This window comes from Biomphalaria glabrata, chromosome 6 (genome assembly GCF_947242115.1).
Source record: "Biomphalaria glabrata chromosome 6, xgBioGlab47.1, whole genome shotgun sequence".
NCBI classification, from domain to species: Eukaryota; Metazoa; Mollusca; class Gastropoda; family Planorbidae; genus Biomphalaria; species Biomphalaria glabrata.
In genome coordinates this window covers 22,651,372-22,671,117 of record NC_074716.1, presented here as the reverse complement: position 1 = coordinate 22,671,117, position 19,746 = coordinate 22,651,372, and the positions used below count along the sequence as shown (strand labels likewise).

The 19,746-nt window shown below is 39.0% G+C and overlaps 1 protein-coding gene across 7 annotated transcripts in view; it reads left to right on the top strand.

The window, feature by feature from the left end:
• Window positions 1–7,592: 7,592 nt before the first annotated feature.
• Window positions 7,593–19,746, top strand: part of LOC106078023 (spondin-1) — a 216,923-nt gene continuing 204,769 nt past the window's right edge. For 4 of the 7 annotated variants that reach the window (XR_008778654.1, XM_056033655.1, XM_056033656.1 and 1 more), the window contains exons 1-2: window positions 7,594–7,964; window positions 14,284–14,693. Coding sequence is in view for 6 of the 7 variants with exons in the window: in XM_056033655.1 (XP_055889630.1) it covers window positions 14,471–14,693 (223 nt within the window). In the remaining variant the exon portion in view is untranslated. Of the gene's footprint in view, window positions 7,965–14,283; window positions 14,694–19,746 lie in introns of all 7 variants that reach the window. The other 3 variants (XM_056033652.1, XM_056033653.1, XM_056033651.1) reach the window with 1 other exon arrangement.

The window sequence follows — 19,746 nt, the reverse complement described above, 5'->3', positions numbered from 1 at the left end:
AGTGTATCAGTCGTACAACTAGGTTACCAGTGTATCAGTCGTACTACTAGGTTACCAGTGTATCAGTCGTACTACTAGGTTACCAGTGTATCAGTCGTACAACTAAGTTACCAGTGTATCAGTCGTACTACTAGGTTACCAGTGTATCAGTCGTACAACTAGGTTACCAGTGTATCAGTCGTACTACTAGGTTACCAGTGTATCAGTCGTACTACTAGGTTACCAGTGTATCAGTCGTACAACTAAGTTACCAATGTATCAGTCGTACAACTAAGTTACCAGTGTATCAGTCGTACTACTAAGTTACCAGTGTATCAGTCGTACAACTAGGTTACCAGTGTATCAGTCGTACAACTAAGTTACCAGTGTATTAGTCGTACAACTAGGTTACCAGTGTATCAGTCGTACTACTAGGTTACCAGTGTATCAGTCGTACTACTAAGTTACCAGTGTATCAGTCGTACAACTAAGTTACCAGTGTATCAGTCGTACAACTAAGTTACCAGTGTATCAGTCGTACAACTAGGTTACCAGTGTATCAGTCGTACAACTAAGTTACCAGTGTATCAGTCGTACAACTAGGTTACCAGTGTATCAGTCGTACAACTAAGTTACCAGTGTATCAGTCGTACAACTAGGTTACCAGTGTATCAGTCGTACTACTAAGTTACCAGTGTATCAGTCGTACTACTAGGTTACCAGTGTATCAGTCATACAACTAAGTTACCAGTGTATCAGTCGTACTACTAGGTTACCATTGTATCAGTCGTACTACTAGGTTACCAGTGTATCAGTCGTACAACTAAGTTACCAGTGTATCAGTCGTACAACTAGGTTACCAGTGTATCAGTCGTACAACTAAGTTACCAGTGTATCAGTCGTACAACTAGGTTACCAGTGTATCAGTCGTACTACTAAGTTACCAGTGTATCAGTCGTACAACTAAGTTACCAGTGTATCAGTCGTACAACTAGGTTACCAGTGTATCAGTCGTACAACTAAGTTACCAGTGTATCAGTCGTACAACTAGGTTACCAGTGTATCAGTCGTACAACTAGGTTACCAGTGTATCAGTCGTACAACTAAGTTACCAGTGTATCAGTCGTACAACTAGGTTACCAGTGTATCAGTCGTACAACTAGGTTACCAGTGTATCAGTCGTACAACTAAGTTACCAGTGTATCAGTCGTACAACTAAGTTACCAGTGTATCAGTCGTACAACTAAGTTACCAGTGTATCAGTCGTACAACTAAGTTACCAGTGTATCAGTCGTACTACTAGGTTACCAGTGTATCAGTCGTACTACTAAGTTACCAGTGTATCAGTCGTACAACTAAGTTACCAGTGTATCAGTCGTACAACTAGGTTACCAGTGTATCAGTCGTACAACTAAGTTACCAGTGTATCAGTCGTACAACTAGGTTACCAGTGTATCGGTCGTACAACTAGGTTACCAGTGTATCAGTCGTACAACTAGGTTACCAGTGTATCAGTCGTACAACTAGGTTACCAGTGTATCAGTCGTACAACTAGGTTACCAGTGTATCAGTCGTACAATAAAGTTACCAGTGTATCAGTCGTACAACTAAGTTACCAGTGTATCAGTCGTACAACTAAGTTACCAGTGTATCAGTCATACAACTAAGTTACCAGTGTATCAGTCGTACAACTAGGTTACCAGTGTATCAGTCGTACAACTAGGTTACCAGTGTATCAGTCGTACAATTAAGTTACCAGTGTATCAGTCGTACAACTAAGTTACCAGTGTATCAGTCGTACAACTAGGTTACCAGTGTATCAGTCGTACAACTAAGTTACCAGTGTATCAGTCGTACAACTAAGTTACCAGTGTATCAGTCGTACAACTAAGTTACCAGTGTATCAGTCGTACTACTAGGTTACCAGTGTATCAGTCGTACAACTAAGTTACCAGTGTATCAGTCGTACAACTAGGTTACCAGTGTATCAGTCGTACAACTAGGTTACCAGTGTATCAGTCGTACAACTAAGTTACCAGTGTATCAGTCGTACAACTAAGTTACCAGTGTATCAGTCGTACAACTAGGTTACCAGTGTATCAGTCGTACAACTAGGTTACCAGTGTATCAGTCGTACAACTAAGTTACCAGTGTATCAGTCGTACAATTAGGTTACCAGTGTATCAGTCATACAACTAAGTTACCAGTGTATCAGTCGTACAACTAGGTTACCAGTGTATCAGTCGTACTACTAGGTTACCAGTGTATCAGTCGTACAACTAAGTTACCAGTGTATCAGTCGTACTACTAGGTTACCAGTGTATCAGTCGTACAACTAAGTTACCAGTGTATCAGTCGTACTACTAGGTTACCAGTGTATCAGTCGTACAACTAAGTTACCAGTGTATCAGTCGTACAACTAGGTTACCAGTGTATAAGTCGTACTACTAGGTTACCAGTGTATCAGTCGTACAACTAAGTTACCAGTGTATCAGTCGTACAACTAAGTTACCAGTGTATCAGTCGTACTACTAGGTTACCAGTGTATAAGTCGTACTACTAGGTTACCAGTGTATCAGTCGTACAACTAAGTTACCAGTGTATAACTCGTACAACTAAGTTACCAGTGTATCAGTCGTACTACTAGGTTACCAGTGTATAAGTCGTACTACTAGGTTACCAGTGTATAAGTCGTACAACTAAGTTACCAGTGTATCAGTCGTACAACTAAGTTACCAGTGTATCAGTCGTACAACTAAGTTACCAGTGTATCAGTCGTACAACTAAGTTACCAGTGTATAAGTCGTACTACTAGGTTACCAGTGTATAAGTCGTACAACTAAGTTACCAGTGTATCAGTCGTACAACTAAGTTACCAGTGTATCAGTCGTACAACTAAGTTACCAGTGTATCAGTCGTACAACTAAGTTACCAGTGTATCAGTCGTACAACTAAGTTACCAGTGTATAAGTCGTACTACTAGGTTACCAGTGTATCAGTCGTACAACTAAGTTACCAGTGTATCAGTCGTACAACTAAGTTACCAGTGTATCAGTCGTACTACTAGGTTACCAGTGTATAAGTCGTACAACTAAGTTACCAGTGTATCAGTCGTACAACTAAGTTACCAGTGTATCAGTCGTACAACTAAGTTACCAGTGTATAAGTCGTACTACTAGGTTACCAGTGTATCAGTCGTACTACTAGGTTACCAGTGTATAAGTCGTACAACTAAGTTACCAGTGTATCAGTCGTACAACTAGGTTACCAGTGTATAAGTCGTACAACTAAGTTACCAGTGTATCAGTCGTACAACTAGGTTACCAGTGTATCAGTCGTACAACTAAGTTACCAGTGTATCAGTCGTACAACTAAGTTACCAGTGTATAAGTCGTACAACTAAGTTACCAGTGTATCAGTCGTACTACTAGGTTACCAGTGTATAAGTCGTACAACTAAGTTACCAGTGTATAAGTCGTACAACTAAGTTACCAGTGTATCAGTCGTACAACTAAGTTACCAGTGTATCAGTCGTACAACTAAGTTACCAGTGTATCAGTCGTACAATTAAGTTACCAGTGTATCAGTCGTACTACTAGGTTACCAGTGTATAAGTCGTACAACTAAGTTACCAGTGTATCAGTCGTACAACTAGGTTACCAGTGTATCAGTCGTACTACTAAGTTACCAGTGTATCAGTCGTACAACTAGGTTACCAGTGTATCAGTCGTACAACTAAGTTACCAGTTTATCAGTCGTACAACTAGGTTACCAGTGTATCAGTCGTACAACTAGGTTACCAGTGTATCAGTCGTACAACTAAGTTACCAGTGTATCAGTCGTACAATTAAGTTACCAGTGTATCAGTCGTACTACTAGGTTACCAGTGTATAAGTCGTACAACTAAGTTACCAGTGTATCAGTCGTACAACTAAGTTACCAGTGTATCAGTCGTACAACTAAGTTACCAGTGTATAAGTCGTACAACTAAGTTACCAGTGTATCAGTCGTACAACTAAGTTACCAGTGTATCAGTCGTACAACTAAGTTACCAGTGTATAAGTCGTACAACTAAGTTACCAGTGTATCAGTCGTACAACTAAGTTACCAGTGTATCAGTCGTACAACTAAGTTACCAGTGTATAAGTCGTACAACTAAGTTACCAGTGTATCAGTCGTACAACTAAGTTACCAGTGTATCAGTCGTACAACTAAGTTACCAGTGTATAAGTCGTACTACTAGGTTACCAGTGTATCAGTCGTACAACTAAGTTACCAGTGTATCAGTCGTACAACTAAGTTACCAGTGTATCAGTCGTACTACTAAGTTACCAGTGTATCAGTCGTACTACTAAGTTACCAGTGTATCAGTCGTACAACTAAGTTACCAGTGTATCAGTCGTACTACTAGGTTACCAGTGTATCAGTCGTACTACTAGGTTACCAGTGTATCAGTCGTACAACTAAGTTACCAGTGTATCAGTCGTACTACTAGGTTACCAGTGTATCAGTCGTATAACTAAGTTACCAGTGTATCAGTCGTACAACTAGATTACCAGTGTATCAGTCGTACTACTAGGTTACCAGTGTATCTGTCGTACAACTAAGTTACCAGTGTATAAGTCGTACTACTAGGTTACCAGTGTATCAGTCGTACAACTAAGTTACCAGTGTATCAGTCGTACAACTAAGTTACCAGTGTATAAGTCGTACTACTAGGTTACCAGTGTATCAGTCGTACAACTAAGTTACCAGTGTATCAGTCGTACAACTAAGTTACCAGTGTATCAGTCGTACTACTAGGTTACCAGTGTATCAGTCGTATAACTAAGTTACCAGTGTATCAGTCGTACAACTAGATTACCAGTGTATCAGTCGTACTACTAGGTTACCAGTGTATCAGTCGTACAAGTAGGTTACCAGTGTATCAGTCGTACTACTAAGTTACCAGTGTATCAGTCGTACAACTAGGTTACCAGTGTATCAGTCGTACAATTAGGTTACCAGTGTATCAGTCGTACTACTAGGTTACCAGTGTATCAGTCGTATAACTAAGTTACCAGTGTATCAGTCGTACAACTAGATTACCAGTGTATCAGTCGTACTACTAGGTTACCAGTGTATCAGTCGTACAAGTAGGTTACCAGTGTATCAGTCGTACTACTAAGTTACCAGTGTATCAGTCGTACAACTAGGTTACCAGTGTATCAGTCGTACAAGTAGGTTACCAGTGTATCAGTCGTACTACTAGGTTACCAGTGTATAAGTCGTACTACTAGGTTACCAGTGTATCAGTCGTACAACTAAGTTACCAGTGTATCAGTCGTACAATTAGGTTACCAGTGTATCAGTCGTACAATTAGGTTACCAGTGTATCAGTCGTACTACTAGGTTACCAGTGTATAAGTCGTACAACTAGGTTACCAGTGTATCAGTCGTACAAGTAGGTTACCAGTGTATCAGTCGTACAACTAGGTTACCAGTGTATCAGTCGTACAACTAGGTTACCAGTGTATCAGTCGTACTACTAGGTTACCAGTGTATAAGTCGTACTACTAGGTTACCAGTGTATCAGTCGGTTGGATTGGAAAAAGTGGACCAAAAGTCTAACAATTGCCGAAACAGGCAGTGAACTGAGTGGAGTTGGTAGTGTCGTGCTAATAACTCGAATGTCGTGGGTTCTACATACCAACTAGGCATTTTTTGTTTAAAGACGATCCGACCCGATTTGATTTTATCCGATCCAATCTGATCCGATCTCGAGCCCAACCGATCCGATAACTTATGATAGATAATTGTAACAACTTCTCGTATTAACGTGGTCAAAGTCCCAGCATACGAGACAAAAAAACGAGATCTACAAGGGAAGAATGTTTTTGAGGTTTTGTTTTCAAAATAAACCAAAACTTTATTGCTGAAGAATTTTTGTTTAGTTTAGTTTTGACACATAGATATTTTTTTAAAACGTGTTTATTTAGCGTTAAGTATGTATATGGAGTGGAAAACAGAAAGATATAGGAGGAGGGGGGAGAGTACAAGAAGCAAAGAGGGGAGGGGGGAACAGTTTTTTTTTGTAGCTTCATTTATTTTCAAAACTGTATTGACTCAATTGCTGCTGCTCAGTTCTAGACAGAGATAAGCAGACAGCTCATTGACCCAATATCTGAAGTCTTATTTTTGTTCTAGACAGCGAGTTCTAGATGTGGAAGGAAGAGAATGGGGCATTTCAAGGTCAGCTTTTTGCTGCATGTGAAGGTTAGACTTGTGTGACACGTCAAGGTCAGACTTGTGCTGTATGTCAAGGTTAGACTTGTGCGACATGTCAAGGTCAGAAATGTGCGACATGTCAAGGTTAGACTTGTGCGGAATGTTAAGGTCAGACTTGTGCGACATGTCAAGGTTAGACTTGTGTAGTATGTCAAGGACTCAAAGTTGAGTCTAAGTAGACTTGTGTATGCGGCGGCCCTGATTATTTCTGCCTGTCATGTTTGCATTGGTTTTCATTTCATTTTTTTTTTGTTTCCATGTTACTTCAGAGTGGAAGATTATTTCATCCTAGCCCAAACACTCTGCACGACGGCGGGGAATGGCGGAGGGCTGGGGTTCGAACCTGGGAGCATACCTCACGGAAAGGCAGCCATCATTTTCTGTCTTCTCTGGTGGCCCCTCAGCCCCACATCATAAAGATTAAGGTTATAAAGTCAAATGTATTCAGATCTGCTGATCTTTCAAGGGTTACCGTTCTTGTCTAATTGATTGAAAAGATCTTGTAAAAATTAATTTTAGTTTTTTGTTTTGATTCTGTTTACTGAATGGTCACTACTATTCATTACTATTTTTAGCTGCGCAAAGAAAAAGAGGGTTGGGGGAATGAGTCTTTGACACATCCAGATTTTTGTTTCCAGAAATTGAACCACAAATATATAATATGACCTTAAACTCTTCCACATTTTAACCAACAAGTCTTGTTGCTACATTGATCACCAGAACACTGCAGGTCTGAGCAAACGTTCAGTAACTCCCGTAACATTTAGCAGACGTGAACAAGTTCTTATGATATTTATGGGTAGTGTCAGACTCTCTTTTCTCCCTCTCTGGAACTCTATAATAATGTTCACTTTATAGCAATGTTCACTTTATGGTGATGCTCACTTTATGGTAGTGTTAATTGATACCGAAGTCTCAGCTACAGAGCCCGCAGTAATTTGTATAACAGCTTTTTTTTTTTTGACATTCTATTTTTTTTTTATCCTCTGAAAGAACATTACAATCATGTTGTGTTATAGTTTTTGTAACAAGTAGTGTCTAGATATGAAGGGGCAACCGCTCCTCTGACACCACTAAATGATGTGCCAACTCTAAGATAATGTTATGAATGAAGTTCAATGCGAAAGTTTTCCCCAGTCCCTTAAATAAAAGTTCTGGAGAGTTGCGAGTGAGGAACAACTACTCCATCAACAACCGTTTCTACTTACTGCCAGTTATGTCCCCTGTTCAGCAAGCCCTACCACAGAGAGAACGCAGACAACTTGTTCCGCGCGCGGTCTGGCCGTACGATTAGGGCGCTGTTTTTTTCTCCACTTCTCCACCTTCTCACCTGCCTCTTTCGTTTGGAAGAAGCAAAAAAAAAAAAGTACTATACTACAGTCACGCGTATTTAAAAACATATCTATCTCAGACCTTTTATATACACTGACGATTATAATTAGTTGCAAGTAACTCGAAGTCTTTCGGAGGTTTGCAATATTTTTGTTCTGTACTTTGAAAGTGCCTAGAAAATCATATAGACATTTGAGCAGGAAACATTTGTGTGGGCTTATCGCAAAGTTTCAACCAGTTGTGACAAAGTGTTGCCTTTTTTCTCGTTGGGATTATCACAAGTCTTGCTTTCAGTAACAGTGCAAGGTGTGTGGATTCGATTGCTCACATGGATATGTTACCGTGGATGATATCCGTAAAACAATGGATTTATGTCCTAGTAACAAGTAAGAGATCAACCTTTGGTTGATAATGTTGATAGCGCTAAAAGTGTTTAATATCAGCAGGTGTTACGATTGTGTCAATTCAGTGAGTCTAGATTATAGAAAACTAGTTTATAGATCTCTAGATTATAGAAAACTAGTTTATAGATCTCTAGATTATAGAAAACTAGTTTATAGATCTCTAGATTATAGAAAACTAGTTTATAGATCTCTAGATTATAGAAAACTAGTTTATAGATCTCTAGATTATAGAAAACTAGTTTATAGATCTCTAGATTATAGAAAACTAGTTTATAGATCTCTAGATTATAGAAAACTAGTTTATAGATCTCTAGATTATAGAAAACTAGTTTATAGATCTCAGGAGAACTCGATTGTAGATAGTTTACTTTGTAGGTCACTACGTCGGAGATGACTAGATTGTAGATCACTAAATAGGAGATGACTAGTTTGTAGATCACTAAATAGGAGATGACTAGTTTGTAGATCACTAAATAGGAGATGACTAGTTTGTAGATCACTAAATAGGAGATGACTAGTTTGTAGATCACTAAATAGGAGATGACTACATTGGAGACTAGATTGTAGATGACTAAATAGGAGATGATTAGTTTGAAGATGACTGAATTAAAAATGACTAGATTAAAGATGACTAGATTAAAGATGACTAGATTAAAGATGACTAGATTAAAGATGACTAGATTAAAGATGACTAGATTAAAGATGACTAGATTAAAGATGACTAGATTAAAGATGACTAGATTAAAGATGACTAGATTAAAGATGACTAGATTAAAGATGACTGAATTAAAGATGACTAGATTAAAGATGACTAGATTAAAGATGACTGAATTAAAGATGACTGAATTAAAGATGACTAGATTAAAGATGACTAGATTAAAGATGACTAGATTAAAGATGACTAGATTAAAGATGACTGAATTAAAGATGACTAGATTAAAGATGACTAGATTAAAGATGACTAGATTAAAGATGACTAGATTAAAGATGACTAGATTGTCGAGTGTAGATAACTAAATTATCGACAATTTTTTTTTAAATTTGTTTTTCGTTGTTTCTTCAACTTTAACTATCTCTGTCAGATTTAATCATCATCATAATAACAATAATAATAATAAAATAATAATCTTTATTATCCCTTAGAAAATTTGTTTTACAATTTTCGCATTACAAAAAAACAGTACATGATTAGAGCCAACAATTTGTACGACAGTACCCTAGACGTTCATAGCCCAGTTTGTCTTGAACATGACATGCGAAATGTACAACTATTTCTTGTTCAACGCTTCGGAATACAAACTAAAAACATCAACACTATCGGCTTCTCTCGTCACGAGGAGCACCTACATTGATACTTAAAGGTTGAATATCATAGATAGTCATTTCAAATAAAACTATTTTAAAAAGGCAATCAAAATTAAATGTTTGAATATTACCTGATTAAAATACAAGCTGGGCCTATGATTCTTCGATAGAAGATAAAAAAAAATCAAATAATTTGTACTATGTCTAAACTTGGTTCACTTATCTTCTAGAAATTGGTAGCCTCTAAAAGCTGTAATAGTCCTGTCCATATGCTACCGTAAAGTCAAACTGTCTTTGCAATTGTTCAGAGTTCAAACTCTGCCCGCCCCTCTCTTTGACCTTGCTCTAAACCTTTATTTCTGAAAGAACCTGGAAAGTCCTGACTTAAGTCATTAACTCTAAAAATAAATACCTTCTAGATTTGGATTATAATAATCGAAGTTGTAGCTATCTAAAGGCCCTGGGTGTAGATAATTAGACATTCATAAATAAACATAATTCTCTGTGTGCAATAATGTAAAGCCGTCCAAGCGTAACTTACGCTTTACTCCAGGTCTTAGGCTCTGGGAAGCCGAACCAGAGACATTAAGACATTTTGGCATTGAGTATCAAAGTGATTATCTCTTCAGTTAGATCAGGGTACACAGGCGCTTACACCAACTTGACAACAAAAAAAAAAAAATAAGGGGGGGGGGTATCACTATTAGATTGAACTATTTCTGTCGGCAAACGTTTTTTTCCGTATCTATTTTAAACCTGGAGACTTTCGTCAATTGTATGTAGGATTGCAAGGTTGTACACGTCTTTGTATTTCTGATCGAGGTATTACATTCGTATACAATCTCTGATCAAGGTATTACATTCGTATACAATCTCTGATCAAGGTATTACATTCGTATACAATCTCTGATCAAGGTATTACATTCGTATACAATCTCTGATCAAGGTATTACATTCGTATACAATCTCTGATCAAGGTATTACATTCGTATACAATCTCTGATCAAGGTATTACATTCGTATACAATCTATCAGTCCTAGCTCACAACCATTCTTTACATAATTGTTAGAAGGACAGTTTATTAAGTCTTGGTCTGTAATTTATTCGTAAAAACTTACCAAGAAAGAAAGTGAAAACCAAAGTATTGATGGTACTAGATGTATAGCCAAAACTGGTCGGACGTGATGCAAGATTGAGCTGTCAGCACGTTAAGCACACGCTTGGGGCATTACGTGGGAATAGGGTACCAAGCTACAGTTTTGAAACAAACTAATTGTGTATCTACTTGTAGCAAATCTCATCTGAAGTAGCCTATAACGTAGTGAGGGCAATGGGAGACATGAATTTAAATCTATTTCATTCGATGTTCAAAGACAATGCGAAAGGACAGATGCCTCAGGATAAGGAAGCGCCAAGGTTTGGGTGGCTTTGTAAAAAAATGTTAACAGCACCAGCAAGATGATGTAATTTTCTGTGGAAGGTAGAGAACATGAAAATGATTACATTTCTTTTATCTTGACAATGAATGTTATTGTCTACTTGTGACTCAACGGGAAGATAACTTGGGCTAGATTGACCAAGTTAGATAACTCGAGACTTGACTGATGGGATACAATGAACACATACACATGTCAACTGCGTTCAATCTGGGTCTCTGGTTCGAGTATCTGGTGAATACATTTTTTTAAGGGAAACCCAACCATTCGTTATACAAGCTCTCAACACTGACCTGCGACGTGGCAACGAGCTAATGGTCTCCACTGCCCACAGGTTGCGTCGTTACAGGTCAGAGTTCAGGCCTTTAAGGACAATTGGTCAAGGCCAAACGATCTCCAATGAGTACCTGACATTAGTCGGAACACGCAAACGTAGTCGTTCGTTGTATTGGTCACATGACACCCTCGTTAACCGTCTGCCACAGAAACTAATGAGCTTGACAATATCTGCTCCCTAGACCGCAAGTCCTATAGGGAACTTTAATTAGTTCTTTACTTTAATGTTTCATAATAAAAGTACCTTCTCAAATATCACAGACTGCCACTTTACAGTTGAAATCGAAAACAAAAAGTTTATAATTAATATTATAGATACATAGATAGATAATAACAAAACAACAGCAATAATTGCCGTTTATCCTTGTCAATGACAAACTCTGCATACTCCACATTTGAAGAGTTTATCTTCCAAATATAAAGCTATTTCAGAGCTAAATAAATCTAAATCCTTTGAGAAGAACAATTATAAGTTCTGTAAAAACAAATCCACTCTTTCTTTTAAAATGAATCTTTCATGTGTTAACCTTTCATTTATGATATAAGAGATAATAATAATAGTCATGATTTTTTTTTCTTAATTTATTTTCAAATATTCAAAACCACTTAGACTAAAATCGTATAATTCCAAAACTGGAAAATAATCATTAAAATTGTCTGAAGTCAAACGACACCATAATTAAAATATTAACGAGAGCTCAACAGAATATACATTTTTTTCCCAGCAGCCCAGACAGTCTTATTCTTTAACCTCACGACACAATGAGTCTCAAACCTTTTCGACAAATTTATCATCGTAATATTTATTTCAGTCTCAAATCACAAAGGTTCTCACTTGAAGACATTGTTGTCTCTACAGAAAATACATTCCAGTGGTGTTTGTAGCTGTTGAACAAATATTTGATTTGACTAGCTCGTAACTTCTTCCAAACAACATGCATGGGATCATTTGGCGAGGGTCCGTACTGAGGTGTGGGGGGGTCTGTACTGAGGTGGGGGGGGGGGGGGTCCGTACTGAGGTGTGGGGGATCTGTACTGAGGTGGGGGGGGGGCAGTACTGAGGTAGGGAGGGTCCGTACTGAGGTGGGTAGGGTCCGTACTGAGGTAGGGAGGGTCCGTACTGAGATAGGGAGGGTCCGTACTGAGGTGGGGAGGGTCCGTACTGAGGTAGGGAGGGTCCGTACTGAGGTGGGTAGGGTCCGTACTGAGGTGGGTAGGGTCCGTACTGAGGTGGGGAGGGTCCGTACTGAGGTGAGGAGCGTCCGTACTGAGGTGGGGAGGGTCCGTACTGAGGTGGGGAGGGTCCATACTGAGGTGGGGAGGGTCCGTACTGAGGTGGGGAGGGTCCGTACTGAGGTTGGCAGGGTCCGTACTGAAGTGGGGAGGGTCCGTACTGAGGTTGGCAGGGTCCGTACTGAAGTGGGAAGGGTCCGTACTGAGGTGGGGGGAGGGTCCGTACTGAGGTGGGGAGGGTCCGTACTGAGGTGGGGGGAGTGTCCATACTGAGGTGGGGAGGGTCCGTACTGAGGTGGGGGGAGTGTCCGTACTGAGGTGGGGAGGGTCCGTACTGAGGTGGGGGGAGTGTCCGTACTGAGGTGGGGAGAGTGTCCGTAGTGGTCTCAAGCTAGATTTAAATGATGACTGGGATTTTGAACTTCGGTATTTTTTAGGACGCCTTTGAGTCCGCCCAACTTTAATAGGTACTTGGCATTATTTGGGTAAAGTAAATGCGGTTGGTCGTTGTGCTGGCAACCTAAAACCTTCTTGAACCGTTGATCCTAGAAGCAGTACTACCCATAGATCTCAAAGTTGGAAAGGTGTACTTTTATTTGACATAAGATTTCTGGCGACGCCTGTAAGATTTCTGTACATTACATTGTCACCAATAGCTTCCCTAAACACGCACCAATACCCAGCTACGCCAATGCACTGATGTTACCTTTTTTTAAAAAAAACTGTTTGAGCACTATTTCTTATGTCCGTAGGACAGCCGAGTGTAGTTGGCAGGGTACAGTGGACAGGGTACAGCTGTGTGTAGTAGGGTACAGTGACTGTAGTGTCAGAGTACCCCTATCATACTTTGAGATGCACTGACGTTAATTTTGCTAATGCAAGCCAAAGTAAAAAAAAAAATGTTTGAATAAATTAACTTCTTAGCAAGTAAAAAGGGCATTAGACGCGGGAAGGGGGGGGGGATAAGGATATGGGGGGGGGGTGAGAGGGGGCATGTAGGTCTGCATAGATAAATACACTGAACCAAATATAGATCCAATCATTCAGAGATTCAATAGCAGAGTTCTCTTGAACCCTACGCAATGGTTTGTGATAGTCTTAAAATAAAACGACAGCGGAGTAATACTACTAACCATAGAAATGTAGTGCTTTTTTCGCTTTTAGTATTTACCTATTAATGTCAATATAATTTCTCTCTCTCTCACTCTCTCTCTCTCTGAAGCACTGTCACAAATTGAACCTATTATCCAACAGACTACTAGCTATGGAAGACACGAGTAGTGTCCCCTGTCTGTCTATAACTCTAACAAGCAAAATAAAAAAAAATACTTTATTAAAAACAAAGCTTATACTTATACTTAAACAATCGCTCTCATTTCTTTCAATATTGCAAGTTTTATCTACCCTTTTCCTAAAAAATAAATAATTACCACTAATTGATTTTTTTTAAATTGATTCATGTGTTGTCGTGAATAATGAACAATGAATAATTGGCGCGAAATTTTAACTTGATCCGAGAATGAAAAGTGGGAGAATATGCTATGATAGAATTTATCCAGACAGACTGATATAAATATAAGCTTTGTATTAATGTCAAAATCGCTTGATATCAATGAGAATAATAATGTAGTCCCTATCAATTCTAGTTTTTACTTTATAAATCTTAAGTGTTTGAGAAGGCAGTCAGCCAAGTAATAAAGATTCTGAAAATGTCACCCCAAATTTTATCTTCAACATTCGTGGCAGACGATCACGACATACAATACGTCAAATGTCTTAAAATATGTTTAGCATAACTTTACATTAGTTTATTACAATTTAGGTTAACTTCAGCGTTACATGTGTTCCACTGTGTAGTTATATAATAGGAAGCATAGTGTATTTTGTTCAATTCATGAACTAGAAATGAGATTGACCTAATTGCATACATATTTTAATTCAGTTCCAATCTTGTGATTACATTCTTTCTTTCTTACCTAAACTGTTTTAGCCTGACAGTACTTAGTATATTCAGTAGTACTTGGTACTAAGTATTGTACAAATGCACTGAGTGCATGGTCACCTATTGACTTTAAAAACTAAAAGATCAAGCCACCTCGTTGTGTTTCTTAACTTCGTGTGTGTGTGTGAAACAATTCTGTGATATATTTCATAAAATAAAATTACGTTGTTGAATAATGGCAGACATACGACAGTCTGTAACCATGACAACGGTTTTCCTGCTTCTGTGTCTGCTGTGTTTTTCGGCAGACGGCAATATTGCCTCCTATGTGAAACAGATCTGCGAAAGGAAACCCATTCACACGACAGCAGACAAGACCGTTGGTGATAACGGATTCCGGATTATCTTTGAAGGATTACCTGGTCCTGATACCTACAGGCCTGGAGAAACATATACAGGTAAGTTTGTTTGTCTATCTATCTATCTATCTATCTATCTATCTATCTATCTATCTATCTATCTATCTATCTATCTATCTATCTATCTATCCATCTATCCATCTATCCGTCTATCCGTCTATCCATCTATCCATCTACCATCTATCGATCTATCTATCTATCTATCTATCTACCTAGATTTATCTATCTATCTAGATCTATCTATCTGTCGTTCTGACAGGTGGTCGGTACATTGGTCTATCGCTTAGTTTTTTCCTACCACTTCTGACCGCCAAACTACCTAGATAGCCAGTCATCTAACTTGATCTCACAAGATTTGTGTGTTTCTGTTGTGTGTATTCCCACCGCCAGTTTCCCGCGTTTTTCTGCTACAAACATTTCAGAAACAAATAGCAAGCTGACATTGTTAAATAACTGAAACCACCTTGTATTACCTCCCTGTACTTATAGTCTAGACTCCAGACCTACATTATGTATTTAGTATTGGAGATACACTGCTTCTTTTCACTTTTAGACGTCACTCTGTGTGTGTGTGTGTGTGAAGGTGTGCTACTTAACAAATTGGGTACAGGTGTACACTTCAATATGATTGAGTTTACATGTTTATGTAATATTTGTATATGTGTATGCAAGCTTGTTGTGTCTAAGTTTACATTTATGTGTGTGAGGATGTATGTAAGATACAAGTGTGTGTGTGTGTGTGTGTTTACTAATTCCGACAATTACTGGATGAAATCCAACGATTGTCTGCAGACTTGTTCTTTCTTTTACAATTGAATGTTGCGATAATCTCTTGGATTTGACATCTAAGTTTTTGTCACTAGAATTTAGATCTAGTTCACGTCTGCTCTCGCTTTCTCAAACACAGCGTTAGGGACAAAAAAATATACGCACACACGCACAGCATAATTATGCTGGGTGCATTTCTTAAGTCCCTTGGGGAGTTAAACTAAGTCCGGCGCCTTGTGTCAATGTGTGGAGTGTTGTGTCATTTTGTATGGCACGTATTGGCGCCTACTTGTGATAATGACATGCACATGTCATACACAGCCGTGTTCAAACTATCGCACGCAACATGGTCAACTATCTGACATTTAGCTGTGACATGATGTGACATAATGACACGCGCACAGGAGAGACAGAAGGATATGATCTTTTTTTTTCATTGATAACTAATATCTAAACAATGAGTAGTCCTCTAGGTCCTCTAAGTCCTCTATTGCCACGCAAGTGTACCGGGGTTCGTCCCGCTACGCCACCGTATAGACCCATATACTAGCATGACACATTTAATGTAAGAGGAACTGACAACGCTAACTCATTTTACCTTATCTAGTAATTCATTGCAGAGATTGCCAGTTGTGTCCCTTAGGTCTGTGATACTATTCTCAATAGCCTAATGTATTGCGTCCCTATTTACAGCAACATATTTGATGTCACATTTAATGGAGTCTCAGAGAGTAAAGGCTATGGTAATAGAGGGTTATGTTGTTTTTCCTCTCTATAGACAAGTCAACTAATTCATTACCAAGAACTGTTCATAGTCTGTTCTGTCTGCATGAAATTTTTAGTTCTGTTTGTGAAACAACAACAACAACAACAACAAAATGTTCATTGTCCCGATGTGTGCTGTACGTCCAAATGTTGCAGTCAGTTTTATTTTTTATGTTTTCTGTTCAACACAAGCCTCACACAGGCCTCACACAAGCCTCACACATAGGCCTCACACACAGGTCTCACACATGCCTCATACAAGCCTCACACACAGGCCTCACACAGGTCCTGCAAGTCTTTCTGGAACCCTCTGTGTGTCCCTTGTCTCATCTTACTTTACTCCTTGTGTGTGTGTGAAAATGTTTTTGTGACCGAGAGTTTGGATGTTTGCGACAAGTTCCAATCGTTGTCGAGCTGACCGAGTGAAATCCCCTGGTCCAGTTCTATGCCAACGTCTTAGTTCACCTGCCCCTGGTCCAGTTCTATGCCAACGTCTTAGTTCACCTGCCCCTGGTCCAGTTCTATGTCAACGTCTTAGTTCACCTGCCCCTGGTCCAGTTCTATGTCAACGTCTTAGTTCACCTGCCCCTGGTCCAGTTCTATGCCAACGTCTTAGTTCACCTGCCCCTGGTCCAGTTCTATGCCAACGTCTTAGTTCACCTGCCCCTGGTCCAGTTCTATGTCAACGTCTTAGTTCACCTGCCCCTGGTCCAGTTCTATGTCAACGTCTTAGTTCACCTGCCCCTGGTCCAGTTCTATGTCAACGTCTTAGTTCACCTGCCCCTGGTCCAGTTCTATGCCAACGTCTTAGTTCACCTGCCCCTGGTCCAGTTCTATGCCAACGTCTTAGTTCACCTGCCCCTGGTCCAGTTCTATGCCAACGTCTTAGTTCACCTGCCCCTGGTCCAGTTCTATGTCAACGTCTTAGTTCACCTGCCCCTGGTCCAGTTCTATGCCAACGTCTTAGTTCACCTTGATGCCACTGCAAGACTAATGTATACACCACTTTGTATAAGTCATGTTCTTGTTACACTCCATTTAGTATCGACCTTTTTAGAAGTCATGTCATGACACTCAGTACGTAAATGTCTACTTAGAAGTAGTGTCATGACACTCACTACGTATATGTCTACTTAGAAGTAGTGTCATGACACTCAGTACGTATATGTCTTCTTAGAAGTAGTGTCATGAGACTCACTACGTATATGTCTACTTAGAAGTAATGTCATGACACTCAGTACGTATATGTCTTCTTAGAAGTAGTGTCATGACACTCAGTACGTATATGTCTTCTTAGAAGTAGTGTCATGACACTCAGTACGTATATGTCTACTTAGAAGTAGTGTCATGACACTCACTACGTATAAGTCTTCTTAGAAGTAATGTCATGACACTCAGTACGTATATGTCTTCTTAGAAGTAGTGTCATGACACTCACTACGTATATGTCTACTTAGAAGTAGTGTCATGACACTCACTACGTATAAGTCTTCTTAGAAGTAATGTCATGACACTCAGTACGTATATGTCTTCTTAGAAGTAGTGTCATGACACTCACTACGTAAATGTCTACCTAGAAGTAGTGTCATGACACTCACTACGTAAATGTCTACCTAGAAGTAGTATCATGACACTCACTACGTAAATGTCTACCTAGAAGTCATGTAATGACATTAACTACTCGTTCGTCTTCTTAGAAGTAAATAAATGTCAATCTTTTAACGGCCCCCAGGGCCAGCCTTACTAATTGCGAGGGATTGGATTCTTGCGAGGCTCCTTTTCTTAGTTGTGTTTACACAAACAACATTTACAATGAATGAGATCATTACATCCAAATGTATTCTACATCATGCATAGGAAGCAAGTTAATTCCAAGAGGCGACAGTGACTTCATTCAAGTGATGTCAAGCGCACGGTAGACTAAATATATTAACCCTTTAAGTCCCACCTCAGTACGGACCCTTGCTAAGCGCGGGCCAATTCGGAACAATCGGTCATATCGGTTTTAGGCCGGCCCTGCCCCTCCTGTTAGTTATTGGCCCGCAATGAACCCTTTGGTCTCTACGCCCCTGTCTCTAGTGTCGTAGCGATGTGCCGCCCCTTTAAAACTTCATTCAAATCAAACATACTTCCCCCCCCCCCCCAAAAAAAAATGTACATGCCCCACCCCCGACTCTCTTCCAGTCTCTCACCAAGTTTTAGCTCTACATCTGGTCCACACCGACACAAAGTACTTGAGCTCCAACCTACTGCTAATACGGTAGGTCTCTTAACTGTCCAACTTTTTACCCAAATCTAAAGTGTCTCCAAAAAAAAAATGTAAACTGATAACTAAGTACATAAAAGATAACAGTCAGTCAAGAACGAGGTGATATGAGACAGGACATGAGATACACACACACGGACCATACACACACACACACTAACCATACACACGTACATACTTTTAGATTACATTGAACTGTGTGAATATATGACAAACAAACAAGACTGGGACATAACATCTACTAACACATCTACATAACATCTACTAACACATCTACATACCATCTACTAACACATCTACATAACATCTACTAACACATCTACATAACATCTACTAACACATCTACATACCATCTACTAACACATCTACATACCATCTACTAACACATCTACATAACATCTACTAACACATCTACTAACACATCTACATACCATCTACTAACACATCTACATACCATCTACTAACACATCTACATACCATCTACTAACACATCTACATACCATCTACTAACACATCTACATAACATCTACTAACACATCTACATACCATCTACTAACACATCTACATACCATCTTTCTAACACATCTACATACCATCTCCTAACACATCTACATAACATCTACTAACACATCTACATACCATCTACTAACACATCTACATACCATCTACTAACACATCTACATAACATCTACTAACACATCTACATAACATCTACTAACACATCTACATAACATCTACTAACACATCTACATAACATCTACTAACACATCTACTAACACATCTACATAACATCTACTAACACATCTACATAACATCTACTAACATATCTACATAACATCTACTAACACATCTACATAACATCTACTAACACATCTACATTTTGGAACATTTTAGTTGAGGTCTAATCTCATGCACTGACTTAGGTAAATTGTTTTTAAAAAAAGGCAATTGTTGAATTGAATGTTAAAACTACGCTACTAGTGATTATTTCTGAAGCGAAATGTCTAATGTTAAATCTTTCTTAAATAATTGTTTGAAGAATGAAAGACAGACAAAGAGAGGAGAGACAGACAGACAGACAGAAAGAGAAGAGAGAGAGACAGACAGTCAGAGAAAAGAAAGAGAGACAGACAGTCAGAGAAGAGAGAGAATGAATTACAATCTCTAGGTCTAAAGGGCTAGTTGATTTCAGATCCATATCTCTCTCTCTCAGATTCTATCTGCCTGTTTCTCCCTGAGCTGGTTGGCTCAAGACAACCCAACAATTTTATTATCACATTGTACAATTGGAAG